This window comes from Chinchilla lanigera, unplaced genomic scaffold (assembly GCF_000276665.1).
Source record: "Chinchilla lanigera isolate Chin_1 unplaced genomic scaffold, ChiLan1.0 scaffold00041, whole genome shotgun sequence".
Lineage (NCBI taxonomy): Eukaryota > Metazoa > Chordata > Mammalia > Rodentia > Chinchillidae > Chinchilla > Chinchilla lanigera.
Window position 1 is genome coordinate 2,029,438 of NW_004955442.1, and position 14,584 is coordinate 2,044,021.

The 14,584-nt window shown below is 46.7% G+C and overlaps 1 protein-coding gene across 1 annotated transcript in view; it reads left to right on the top strand.

Moving 5' to 3' along the window:
- The window catches only part of Xylt1 (xylosyltransferase I), a 255,186-nt gene extending 242,100 nt beyond the window's left edge, over positions 1 to 13,086 (top strand). Inside the window, exons 11-12 of the mRNA XM_013517878.1 lie at positions 2,651 to 2,984; positions 6,581 to 13,086. Of these exons, the coding sequence (XP_013373332.1) occupies positions 2,651 to 2,984; positions 6,581 to 6,903 (657 nt within the window). The 3' untranslated portion in view covers positions 6,904 to 13,086. The remainder of the gene's footprint in view (positions 1 to 2,650; positions 2,985 to 6,580) is intronic.
- The last annotated feature ends 1,498 nt before the right edge of the window (positions 13,087 to 14,584 follow it).

A 14,584-nucleotide genomic window follows, 5' to 3' on the forward strand; every position in this document is an offset into this window, starting at 1 on the left:
AAGAACTGAACATGAATGAAGGGAAGAGCTTTAAGGCCACTTCGCTAGCTGTTGAGTCTCCCTGGTCTCAGCACTGCCTGGGCCTTGGCACAGTGCCCTGCAGGTGACCAGTGTTGTTGAATAGCTCAGATAGATCTGTCCAGTCCATGGCAATCCCTGCCACTGGCTTAGAGAAGAGAAGCTCATCCTTCTGTAGGCTGTCACAAAGGGCCTATACAGCAGTGACCCAGATAGATGACACCCCTCTTGTCATGGAGCTGCAGTGTTGTGGGGAAGCCAGCCAAAAACAACAGTTAAATGAATAAAAACATACCAGCTAATGATGGCGGTTACAAGGAAAATGAAACTCCATTCATTCATTTGATTGCTGAAGACCTGGGACATTAATGGAAACTACCTCAGATAGAAAGATTCATTCTGAAAGGCTTTCCTAAAGATGTCAATTTAAAGTTAAAACCAGTAAAGGAGCCATCTATGGGGAAACTTGGAACATTCTCCACAAAGAGAAAGCATGTACAAAGGCCCTGAGGCTCTAAAACGGAGCCTGGAGTACTCAAGGAGCAACAAGAGTAGGGTGGCCAGAGCACAGAGGGTAAGAGGGCATCAGGTGGGCATTAGATCTCTGTAGGGGATAGGATCTTGCAGGCCCTAGAAAGATGTTCAGATTGTCTTTCAAGTGCAGGGGGAGCCTTGAGTGGGTTAGGAGCTGGAAAACAGTATGTCAGGCTTGAACTTCAACTCAAACACATGCTTAAATTCAAGTAATTGATCATTTTGCATTAACTGTGGGCTTCCACACTGATGCCCAGGGGAAGGTCTCAGAGGTCACGGCATGTGATAGTAGCAGAGTTGTGTCTCAGGAGAACCCTCACCTCCACTTGATGGTGGTAGCTGACTTTCTCCTTGTGCTCCTCACTTAAGAAAGCAGACCCTAATTTTTATTCATTGCTTTACAGCTATCGTTGCCCTGTGTCCTTGGTAAAGAATTCCGATTTTAGAGAACCGCTCCTCTCTGTTTCTTTGGCAAATCCAAGGACAAGGTTCTAGAGAGTCCCCCCTCCCCTGAGTGGTCACAAATCCCTTCCCTGGTTTCTCCATCTGTACAGTGAGTATAGTAATGGGTCTCTCCTTCTCAGAGCTGGGAATAGTAAATGAATTGCTGCAACCATGTGCTTCATGCCATGCCTGGCACCCAGTCAGCCCTGCTTCGTTATTAACGTGGAGCAACATAGTAACTCAAGGGAAGGACAGGAAAAGTGAGGCAGCTCCCGTCTCCAGGGGACGCTGCCAGCTTCCCCAGGCAGACGTGTACACCCACTCCCTCCCTGAGCACACAGACACTGGAGGACCAGTGCCTACCCAGAAGCACATACCATCTGTACCAGGGTGCCTGCTGCTTTACCCTCAGTGTTTCGGGTTAGTCCTCCTGTAACACAGTGCCACTTTTTCTCAAGTTAGAAGACCGCTCATTTGATTTGACTTGAAATAGCCCCAGAGCTCAGTGTTGGGGATCTGCATGATTCTGCTTTCACAAGTTATTCACTTATTCCTTGGGTAGACATTGCTTGAGCACCTACTGTATGTGGAAGCCATTAGTAGGCACCATGAAAGAGTGGGAAGCCAAAGAGGGGAGGCTCCATTGATACAGAGAATTGATGTCTTAATGGGAGGAGGTGGCAGCTGGGAGGTGGTGCTTGGTCCCAGTGGTAGAAGGCAAAGCAGCAGGAATGACAGTGAGGGAAGGGCCATTCTTGATTTGGAGATCAGAGAACTCCAAGGAGGCGCCATAAATAAGAGTCTGACCAAAGATATTGCAAGAGAGACAGAGCAGGAACCTGGGTTGGAAGGGACCTGAGGGACTACCGTGTGGGGTGCAGGATGAGGAGGACATCGAGGGGCAGGCAAGGGCTCTGAGCCATCTGAGGTGGGACTAGTGCTGGGCTGAGTGTGCTAGGAATCCCCAGGCTGATGAGAGCACATGGAAGTACTTTCTGACTTCCCAGTGGCGAGTACAGTGCCAGCCCCAAAGGAGAAGGATGAAAGCCCAGATCAGACTCCTGAGAGTCAAAGCCACACAACCCCCCAGCTGGCTGGTGAGAAGGATGCATCACAGGATGTCTCCCATCCCTAGGGCCTGGCTCAGAGTGAGCTGGAGAAGCCGAAGCTGGCTCTTCCCAGGAGTACAGCAGGAACTCCCAGCTTCTGGTGAGGTTGCTCCAGCAGTGGGCTCCATCCTTGTTCAGATCCAGTGCACTCATGGAGGCGTGTGATTTGGAAAACTGAGGACCCAGGCAGAAACCAGCCTTATCTGTTTCATGGCAAGGGGTGTCTCTTGGAAAGGCCTGCGAGCTGGTATTCACCTATTCGTGTATTCCATGCATAGTTCTGGGTTTGTTGGCTTTTGTCTAAATATACACCACATATGGGCACAGGAAACCCAGTGGTTTAGTAAAAGTACCACAGGCCTTGTGTTTCCCCAGGCTGGGCCCAAACCCCAGGTCTTTTGCTTACCAGCTGTACAATCATGAGTAAGTGACAATAGGAGCATCAGTCTCCTCATCTGTGAATGGCCATATGAAGCCCTCAGCCTTTTTGGGACCAGCACCCTAGACCACATCCAATGGCTTCATGACTGATTCTCCTGTTTCAGGTCGGCACAGACTGGGATGCCAAGGAGCGGCTGTTCCGGAACTTTGGTGGTCTCTTGGGGCCCATGGATGAGCCAGTAGGAATGCAGAAATGGGGGAAAGGGCCCAATGTGACTGTGACTGTCATTTGGGTGGACCCTGTTAATGTCATCGCAGCCACCTATGACATCCTGATTGAGTCCACTGCTGAATTCACCCACTACAAGCCCCCTTTGAACTTGCCCTTGAGGCCTGGGGTCTGGACAGTGAAAATACTCCACCACTGGGTGCCCGTTGCAGAGACCAAATTCCTCATTGCACCTTTGACCTTCTCAAACAGGCAGCCCATCAAACCAGGTGAGTATTCCCAATGTCTCTGCAGTGGAGGGTCCATCCGCAGAGACCTCAGAGTCCCCAGCCTCGGCAGCGTGCCCTTATGTCGAGCATGTGGCTGCTTTGCAGAAGAGCAGCCCCTGTTTTTTGTGCCTTCTCCTACTTGTTTGCCCTGGAGAGCCGTCTAATTTCCCACCTGCACACTGAGGTGATATCATCTGCCTATGTAGTAGATACCTGTTTATTAGATACTCTCCCACCAGACTTCCAGAGGGCCCTGATCATATTTAAGGCAAGACGAGAAAGAATACAAGGCAGTTATTGAATCTCAGCAAGGTTTTTTTTTACTGTTTAGAAAATAAGGATTAACATAGGAATTCTGTTCACCAAAGCTATGACACCCTGAGGAAAATGAGAAACTAGTGAAAGATAGCTACTTTTGAGAAATATCCCTCTTCAGAGTATATAAAGAAATCCCATAAATCAGAGGTAGTTGGACTCCAAGCCACAAGCACTTGGGTTTTGTGTGTCAACCTTTATTGGAATGCAGTCATGTCCACTCATTTACCTGGTGTCTGTTTCCACTTGGGGGCCCCTGTTTCTACAGTGGTAAAGTTAAATAGTTGTAAAAAGGACTTCATGACTTCTGAAGGAATCAGTACAGATCAGGCCCTTTACAAAAAGAAAAGATCGCCAATCTCTGATACTATAAAAAAAAAAGCAGAGAAAAAGAGATGACGTGAATGGCCCACACATGTAAAAATTGATCACCCTCATTAATAATGAGAGAAGTACAAATTAAAAGCAAAAAGAGGTTCTACTTCACACCTGGCATGTTGGGAAATAAACATACAAACCTTGGGCAGTACTATATGCTCATGAGGATTAAGAATAATGGACGTTCATCAAGTTCCAGAGGAAAGATAAGTGGACAAAACAAGTTTAGAGGACCACTTAGCACCCCTCGTAAAGCTGAACATAGACACCCTTAGCACACAGAAGTTCCACTCCCAGGTCTAGTCCTTAGAGACCTGCACAGGAATGGTCCTCGCAGAAGTGCTTATGAGAACCCCATATCAAAATTAATGAAAATGTCTCATATGTGAAAGGACTGCTTGTCATCTCTTTGTACAACAGAGTCCTATGCAGCATTGACATCAGCAAAACACAGCCACAGATATCACCTGCAGAGAATCCTTAAGAGATGATGTTGAGGAAAAAAATAACCACAGAATAAATCATAACTAGGATGCATTTATTTGAAGTTCAAAACCAGGAAAAAATACTGGTATATTATTTCACCATCCATGTGTGGATAGAAAACTGTAAAGGAGGAAAGGGAATGGTAAGCACAGATTTCAAGACGGTGGTCTTCAGGGGACATGAAGGAGAGGCAAACCAGAATGCCAACATTTCTACCCCACCCAAAGGATGTACTCTTATATTTCTGTGTCTCCTTCACCTTATTTTACAAAGGGAACAACCTTTTCCTGCTAAAATTCTACTTCCAGGAACAACCACTGCCAGCAATTTGGCATACATCCTTCTAGATTTTTTTTAGTGCTCTGAAAACAAACACATAGCACATCACAAGTCACAGGAACGTCATTGCTTTTTAAAATGGAATGCAGTAATACATTCTTTATTGAAACTTGCTTATGTTGTTCTCTACGTTAGTGTCTAGACTCTACAAGCTGAGGGAATTTCAGTGTGTGAAGGAGCGAGTCTGCCTGTCCCCTGTTGGTGGGCACATAGCTTCTGTTGTTGCTGATGATGTTACTACAGATAATGCTTCAAGAAGATTCTTGAACATGAAATGTCTGTGCTTATGTATGCACATCCATAAAACAAACTCCTAGTAATAGGATTTCTGGATATCAGTATAATCATCCCTTGTTATCTGCAGGAAATGGGCTCTAGGACCCCCCCATAGATACCAAATTCCACATTTGTTCAAGTCCCTTATAGAAAATGCATAATATTGGCATATAACCTACCCACATCTTTGCCTTTATTTCAAGCAATCTCTACCAAATACGATGTAAATGCTATGTAAGCAGTTGTTATACTATATTGCTTAGGGGACAAGACAAGAAAAAGCAATGTGAAGTACAGACCCAATTTTTCTCCCAAATATTTTGATCCACAGTTGGTTGAATCTGTGACTGTATAGCCCTTGGACATGGAGGGCTGGCTGTGTTTGGAATTATACATAGAATGACTCACAAACTCAGAAGTGTGAAACATGTTATAGTCCCTGTTAACTAGGAAGAACTCTGAGCCACTCATTTTGCTGATGAAAAAGGAGAGAAGGACATAGACGTCCTACAAGAGGGTGTCTTGACATGAATCCTGGCAGCTTCCACTAAAGCTTTGTCCTAAGTCTAAAGACAGAAAACTCATGTTTCTTTGAGATGGAAGCCTGTTTCTTTACTCCCCTATGAAGGAGGCAAAAGACAGCTCCTCTGGTACTAGGCAGGCCAGAGCCCAACCACTTAAGACCTTTAGGTGTCCCCTTCACCAGAGACACTTCCGACCGTCCCTCAGGGTCCTTAAAGCCAGATGTGGAGGAGTGGGATGGAAATGACAGGCAGCATCTTTACTGCTTCGGATACACACAGGACAGAAAATGGCGCAGTCCTGAATCCACCCCCACCCAGGAAAATAGCCTGAGGCCATGCACTGGGTCCTACAGTTCCAAAAGAAGGCAAAGCTCTTCCCAGCCATGCCCGGGAAGACCAGGGGTCCTTCTGCCCCTTTGGGACCAGCTCCCTCTCCCCTGTTTTCAGTAATTGTATTTGTTAACGATGTTCCAATGACAGGGAACATGAAGGTGGGAGCAGTGCAATTTGTAAAATGATTCATCGCGAGTAATTTGCTATTCATGCATCCCTGGTAATCTCAAGAAATCTGATGAGGTGGAATTGAAGAAAATTTAATTATAGAGGCAAGCATCAGGAGCTGATACCGTAACAGCACTTCCCACATTAACCTCATTTTTCATGAGTTTTTTTGCAGCAACCACAATATTTGGTTCCCATCCCAAGCTTTGAATGTGTGTTAGCTGCCCCTATGGAATGTCCCGCCTTTTGTCAGTGTGAGCAGACTTCCTTGCCTCCCACCCACTGCAGAGTGGAAGTACAGAGGGGCCCCCCACCGAGGCTGTGATCTCTTGGGCCGCCTTTGTAACATAAACTGTCATTTCAGTTCATTCTATCTACAATGGAGCCTGCTTTCTACAGTAATACACATTTCATATATCTATATCCACTAACTAAATCAACAAATGTCTTGTGAATAATAAACGTTTAATAAGTATATGTTGAATTAATGTCTTGCCCAAAGTGGATGCATACGTAACTATTGAATGAATGTCTGGACCATTGCAGAGGCTCCATAAATAGGTGTGGAATGAATAGAGGAAGCACCACACCCAGCACAAAGTAAGTCCTGTCCTGGCAAGCTGTTTCTTCACTTATAAAATGAGCCGGCTAAAAGCCTACCCTGTGAGACTGTTGTGTGAATTAAAAGAGGTGCGACACGGTGCCCAGTGCAGCCCCAGGTACACAGTACGAAGGTACCCAGTTAATAAAGCTATCCTCATTCTCTTTGGCTTTCAGAGGAGGCATTGAGGCTGCACAACGGGCCCCCCCGCAGTGCCTACATGGAGCAGAGTTTCCAGAGCCTGAATCCAGTCCTCAGCCTGCCCATAATTCCTGCCCAAGTGGAGCAGGCTCGGAGAAATGCAGCCTCCACAGGCACAGCGCTGGAGAGCTGGCTGGACTCGCTAGTGGGCAGGATGTGGACCACAATGGACATCTGTGCCACGGGCCCTACCTCCTGTCCGGTGATGCAGGCCTGCAGTCAGACAGCCTGGAGCTCCTTCAGCCCCGACCCCAAGTCAGAGCTGGGGGCAGTCAAACCTGATGGCCGGCTCAGGTAGCACTGGCCACATGTGGACCACAGCACAATCTCAGCAGGAAAGCTGCCAGAGGGGCCTGAAGCCTGGCCTCCCTCTCTGGGTGGACCTCCTGGCCATAGAACAGTGGGGGAGGTGAGTTTGGAGGCCAGAGTGGATCGGCCTACATTTGGCAAGCTGGCTTCTGGGGTGGGGATGGCTCCGTGCCAGCACCATGGCGGTCTCACCCCTTCTGGTTGACCCTCGACTCCTGCAGGTTCCTGTCTTCCCCTCCAGTGATCTGTACCTGTGCCCCCCACCCCACCCCACCCCAAGTGATTTTCAGACTTTTATTTTGAGCCGCAGAACTTCATTTACTCAGCTCAGTGGTAGGTAGAAATTCATGGTATGGGTAAAACTAGGCTGCTGTGGTTGAAGCTGCATAGGCTGCCTCAAAAGCTCACCTCACTGGGGGTCCCTTTGCCAAGGGCATCTCCTCAGGTCCCTCTCCTGAACCCAAGGGCTCTGCACAAGCCAGTGTGACGACCACTGCCCAGACCGAGGGTATGAGCTCCAGCTGCCCTTCTGCTTATCTCTCTACTCCTTTGGCTGGGAACCCCTGGCCCACCCTATAACAGCAGGCCACAGAAGGTCACAGGCTTAGGCCTCTCCCAGGAAAGTGGCAGGTTTGGGAGGGCTCCAAGCCTCTCACCAGCCTCTCTCCTACTGAGCTATTCTTCATGATAACTGGAAGAGCAGGAAAGCCATTTGGCCAAGGTCTACTTGGGCCTGTGGCAGCCAGCTGTCCCTGGGTCTAGGCCACGCTCCATGCAGTAGAAATGGCAGTAGAAATGGGGTAATGAGTATGAGCCTCATGTCTCCAAGTGGTTCATGAGCTGCAAAACTGAGACCATGACCTCTTTGGTCCTTGAAAATGGAAATGTTGGGGGTCATGGCCGTGGAACTTACAAGAGATTGCTTGGAACAAAACTCCTGAGCTAGACAGTACAGCAATACCCATCATCTGCCAGAGCCCTGCCGTGCTGAGGTCAGGCCCCAAAGCCTTTGTGAATCGCACATTTGGTGCTGTTGGCAGTGACCAAACCCATGGACCAGACTTCTCGCATCCAGAAAAAAAGCATTTCAGATTTGCCTCTCAGTTTCATGCCCTTCCTTTTCCAGAGTGCCAACAGGCCCATCTGCACATGCAATATAAAAACAATTGAGTTTCAAAAATGTTCCTAAAGGTTCTTTAAAAATTAAAAAAATATTCAAAGTGCTAGAGTTACCAGAAAACTGAAGGGTTTCCTTCCCACGTCCCCCGGCTTGTCTGGGGCACCTCCCCAGTAGCACCCCTTCCTCCCTGATCTTCACATCCCCTGGATGACAGGGTTCACTGGGGAAAGTCACACCTGTCCTTCCGAGGTGAGCCGGTCCTTGGCATCTCCCCAGCATGGGTGTCAAATTACTATGGTCCACCTCGTGGCCTGTCTGCTGTGCTGCCCTCTCCCGCCCAGCAAGGCAAGATGTCCCGTTGGCAATGGAGGACATAGAGAAGGGACACTAGATATTTATTATTTAATATGTTTTAGTCAATGACTAATTAGTAGGTGCTGTTTTTGCAGCTTGTCATTTATGTTATCTTACTAACTAAAGCTGCCTTTATTCACAAAAGGCTCCCTTCCTCCTCCCTCCCACCCCTTGTCTGTCTGTCCCTCTCTATCTCTATCTCTAATTCTGTCTCTGTCTCTATATGTCAGCCCTACATCCTCCTTGTTCTCAGAGTAAAGCAGGGGTGTTGGACACCATGAGAAAGCTTCAGCTGGCCTCATCTACCAGCATGACGCAGGTGCCTTTGGGACCTCTAGAGCCTCATTTTTCCTTATGCAGGGTGTTAGCCCCATCCGTCCACTCAAATGCAAGAGTGCTGAATTCCTGATGGCCCTGCCCTACCCAAGCATAGAGATGTGCTGGCTGAAAATTTGGGGAGGGGGCAGTGTGCTGACTGTAGAAAGCTGCATGGAGCTGCTTGGTCCACAGGGAACTCCCCATAGCCAACCTGACCATGAGTCTTGATATGACAGTGACAGGGGAACAGGCTCCTTCCAAGGGGAAGAGGGTCATGGGACCCAGCCAGGAAAGCCGAGGAGATAGCTGTTATCCACAGTGAATTTTGGGACCTCAGAGTGGCTTTCTCAGAAAGTTTACAGGTTCTCTAAGTGGTTTTACAGACTATGAGAACCACCAGTCCAGTACTACATCTTCTTTCTCCATCAGCCTCTGCCCCTGGTCAGGGCTTCTCTGAGGCTGCTGAGGTCTGGGAGGCTTCCCCTTACCTTCCTTGTTCAGCTTTTAGGTCTCTGTGTTTTCTACAGTGTTACGTTCAGTGGCTTCAGGAGCTCAGTCTCAGCAGGTCCCTGGATACAACGGGAGCTGCAGATTCCGAGGCAAGGCCGCTCCTGACTCACTGACATTTCAGACTTCCTTCCATCCTAGAACAAGTGGAGAAAGGCAGAGGTGACTTACTATGGGGACCACCCTCCTCCCCCAAGGCTTTCCTCCTCACTCGTGGCTACTAATTCTGGGAGCTCGGAAGTCGCATCAGTATTTCTTTGTCTCCTCTGTTTTTGGACCAGAGAATAATTTTGCAGATACTGCATTTGATAAGAAAAGAGAATTCCAAACAACACCCAGCATGATTTGAGAAAAATAGATGTTTCTCAGGAAAGCCAGTGTTAATGCTTTTATTTTTAATGTCTGCCGACAGTGTATTTGTTGGAGGCAATTGGTCAGGCATCCTTGAGCTGCACCTGCCTGGGGATCCCTCTCCCTGGGAGCCATGCTCTTCAGGAACCCTATCACTGTCTGTAGAGGCTGGAAGGGATGATATCCTACTAACCAGATCCCTAGAGTCTCTGGAAAGCTAAGTGGGGAGACTTGGGTGTCAGCTTATGGGGAGAAGGAAATATCCCTAGATGCTGTTGTCTGTGCATTTCCCACTCATCCAATGACATTCAGAAAGAAAAGAATCTCAGCAGGTATCCAGCATTTCCAAATCCCACTTCCCAAGTCCTGTACAAAGCAGTATATCCCCGAAGAGGAGGTGAGCAATCTCTTAAAGGCCCCTTGCTTTAAGAAGTATGCTCCTTCCTTGCACTGGAAAAAGCCTTTCTGGTGGGATCAGAGGAGAGTCCTTCTGGTTTTATTTCTCATTGCTCATGTAACTTTTACATTTCATATAGAATTTAGAGAGAATATCACCACACAACCCCTACCCCAGAGGGTTGGCTTATCACCACTCTAGAAACATGCCTGCATATATGAAGATACTTCTTCCTCCTGATTCCTAGTTTGCAGATATACAAGGAGGTCATTGACTGGAACTGATCTCTGCCAAAAAGGTACAGAATAGACAAGAGCAGTAGCTCTCAGGTGTGAGGCATGAGGAGGGATGCTTTTTACAACCATATTCACTGAGGATTTGGGACACTAACTCCTCAGTAACATTTCAAAGGTGGGAAGTACACTAGAAACTGCTATCAGCATGCTCAGTTTTGAGCATGCAAAGAAGGTTTGCCAGATCAAAGGGCCACTCAATGGCAGGAGTCATGACTGCTTAATGAGGTCCAGGTCACAAACAAATGACTGAAGCCATTGATGCAAGGCAAAGGGAGTGGTGGGGACTGTGGTCTGATTGGCATATGTGGGACCCATTGGGAAAGAGCAGCTGCTACTCAGCTCCAGCCTGTCATTGCATGGAAGGATGCAAGCGTGTTGCAGTGGCATCTTCCAGTTTGGTAAGGGAAGCCAGAAATGCATATGTTTACAGAAAATATGACCTTTCAATGTTAGCTAATTTTTTAACAGTGTGAGAAAAAACATCCCATAGTTCCACTTATGCACCCCCAGTAAAATGCTGTCTGGAGAGATGGCTTCAAATGCCGTGAGGTCTTATCAAGTGGAAGAGAGGGAAAGAGCCAACACAAGGAAAAGCAAAAGAAGAATTCTTGGATTTTTGAAAGAATAGGAATTTCTGATGTGGTTCTCCTCCCAAGAGCCATCCCACACAGGAGGGCTGTCCTGTTAGCTGTCTTGGTCCCAAGACAGTGTGTGCTGAAGGGAAACAGGAATGCAGTCTGGAGGGGTGGGATGTCCTCCCTTACACATCCAGAGGTCCTTATCTGCCTAGGTCCTTACCCTTTAGGACTGCAACATGCCAGGCAGAAATGGCAAGGACAGGGTCCAGGACAAGGGAATGCTGAGTGAAACAGCAGGACTCTCCACATCTCAAGTCTTGGCAACCAATCTGCCACCTCTGGAAGCTTCCTCCAAAACCAAGCAGAGCTGTGCTTGTTCACAAGATGTTCTCTTTGCTTCTGCCTCAGTTACCTGACTTTGCCCATGGGTCAACCACAGGCGCTACCTCACTGTGTCCTGCTGAGAAGTTTACCTGGGGGGAGTGAAGGTGTCTATGTCTGCTGGAGCTAAATGAACAATCTATGCAATCTCTCTCTCCCTCCCTCCCTCCCCCTCTCCTTCCCTCTCTCTCCATCTCTCTCCCTCCTTCCCTCTCCCTCTCTCTCCTCTCTCCTCTCTTCTCCCTTCCTCTCTCCTGTCATCTCTTTCTCCCTCTTCCCATCTCTTTCTCTAACCTAGAAGTATTATTCTTTCTTACCTTGCAAACAAGATACTGTATAGGACCCTCTCAAGACTGCAGAGGGCTTTCATGCACCACCCGTGTCTACCCATCGCGTTGTCTTTGGTTCAGCTCTTGCCAAACCCCGTGCAGGGAGAAAGTGGCCTCTCTTCTCTCCCCGCTTGGCTGGAAATGCTCCGACTGCCTCTGCCTGCAGGCACCACTGGGAAGCAGGCCCCACCCCTTTTTATCCCGTTCCCAATACTGTCTCCTTTCTGCCTTTTCCTCCAACTTGCTTCTCCTACCCCTACCCTCCAAAAAAGCCTTAGGTTTCTCCTTTTTGAAATGTGGCCTTAAAATTATTTTGGAAAGCTGATGTCCTCTCCTTCTGATTTTCACCACTGTCCAGAAGAAAAGAGCGTCTTGAAGCTTTTTGTGGTGGCCTCCTGAGTCAGGGGCTGCAAAGCTGTAGTTTGAAGATGCGATAGAAATTGCTTACAAATATCATCTTTAAGAAAAATGCTCTTCTGTTTTTCCTATGGGCAAAATGGGGCTCGAGAGCTCACGTGAAGCTTAGCAGACTCCTGAAGCACTCTTAAAGAGTTGCTGTGAGGGGCTGGCTGAATTGCCAGCAGGGTGCTCACCATCTTGGCTTTCCAAGCCTCCCCTTCCCCCAAGACTGGGTGACTTCCTGTACTTCATCAAGGGTAAGTCAAGAGCAATTCTCAATTTATCTCTTTGTCCTTCCTGCCTGGAAAGTAATAGCATTAAATATTCCCAGTGGATGGGTCAAATTCTCAAAGGGACCCTTCCCCCCCACCCCCGCCGCCTTCAGACTCCATCCTTGCTCTTTCACCATCTAGCACTGATGGAGGCCAAAGACAACCCCAAGGTTTTCATAGGAAATTCACTGGAATTGAGCGCAATCATCTTTGTAGTCTTTCTGTCTTCTTTTTTAAAAATATTACTATGTTGTCGATAGCATTTGTTTTAGAGGCCTCATGATAAATTATTACTGTCTCCCTCACTGTTTTCAAAGACATGCGGTGATATAGTTTTTAAAAATAACTATTTTGTTATAGATCATAATATGCATACAATTGTACAGAAATATTTTGTAATGTATTGATTTTAAAAAAGAGACTCTGTAAATAAAGTCTAAAAAAAAGAGAGAGAAAGTTCACATGGCACACACTGAAAGATGTAGATATTTTGCTATTTATTTAAAGGAGTATTTTAAGAGAGATTGAACTATCTGAAGTTGACCAATAATGAAAGTTCTAATCATCAGAGTGCTTTTCCTCAAGGTAGAATGTGATTCTCAGAAACGACTGCATTACCTGCCCATTTTTGCACCCTTTCTGTCTTCATTTAGCAGAACAACAACAACAACAACAACAACAAAATTGTGCCTTAGCTGTATTTTTTGTCTAGGGGAGTTTGTTTCTGTCTGACAAAGCAAAATTTTTTGCAGAAAAGTGGATGTATTAAATATTGTATCATACCAAAAACACTGCAGGTGTATATAGATGCTTTCTGTCATACTGTGTTTTCAGATGCAGAATTTTAAAATAAAAAATGTCTTTATGGAACATTGTTTTGTTTTTGCTTTTCTGGTGGTGGGGTTACTGGGGATTGAACCCAGGGCCTTACACTAGGTACCCTACATTGACCTATATTGGCAGTGATCTTCTCCGCCCTGGTACTGGGCTTTGAACCCACAGGCTTCACACTGAACTACATCCCCACATCCCCTTTTTTATTTTGGGACAAGATGTCACTAGGTTGTCCAGGCAGACCACAAACTTGTGATCCTCCCTCCTCAGCTTCCCAGTCATGAGCCACTGCCTGTTTTGGCTGTTGGTTTTAAACAAATCACAATTACTCCATAGGAAAGCCCTTCCTGAGATCAAGGTCTCCATGATGCCACCTGAAAAAAATTTGGATTGGCAGTGAGAAAGGCGGGGATGGAATAAATATTGGATAGATACTGTTGGCTACAGAATCTAAAATGAATTATGCAAAACTCCAAGACTTGTGAGAAAAACAGAAGATGGGCAAAATTGCTGTGTGCCAAAATTACCTGCTCATGCCGAACAACTTAATACGCAGAAACTTTATGACACCAACTTCAAAGACCAGAAAGGCAAAGCATATTGGGCAAGGTGGTCCAGGAATGGAGGTGTGACATAGCTAGGCAAAATTTATTATGGAACACTGTTGTATAGCTTCTTTTGAAGCAGTGTTGTGTATCTTCACACAGTCTTGTGTTCTCTTCCATCATCTACCCCATGACAGGCTTGATGACTCTAGGATTTATATCCTAGCTGAGGTACTCTCTTGACAGTGGATACCGACTGGACGAGTGTGAAATCACAGGCATCAGTTGTGCCTTTCCTGGGGAATATCGGTCACATGGGTGTACTTCCTCAGAAAAGCTACTGTCATCTCTCCACTGGGCTGTTGCATCACCTTCCTAGAAGCCACTCTCCTGCATCAAAAGTATATGATTTTAAATCCTTATTTCTAGGGTGAGTAGCAAAGAGGGATCACCTTCTAAAGTAACACAGTTGTTCTGTTTTGTCCTGTTGTGTTTTGTTTAACAGTATTGGGGATTGAACTCGGTCTTCTCACTGAACTATATCCCCACCCACCTTTTGTTTTTGAGATAAGGTCTCACTAAGTCAATGAGTTGCCCAAGCTAGGCTCAGGCAGCACAGTTTATTAATAGTCATTTGGCTGCTCATTTAGCAAACCTGCTTCTCTTCACCACACAGCTAAACTAGGGCTCCTAGGCTGCCTTGCTCTCACACATGGCCATACGACTGACCTCTGGCCAAAGAGATACAGGTGGAATGGATGTAGGGCATCTATAACCCTGGCCTATGACCAGAGCCTTTTCTCTTTCAATCTTTCCCAATTTGGCACTTCATACGCTTTAAATTATTTTGATTTTGTGCATCATTTACATGAGTGCTTATTCTAGAGCTCACTCTGGAAGCATAAAGCAACAGCAACATAAAAGAGGGCAGACCCACAAAACAGGAGGAACCACAGCTCACTCCATTCATTGACAGAGGGCGGGTATTA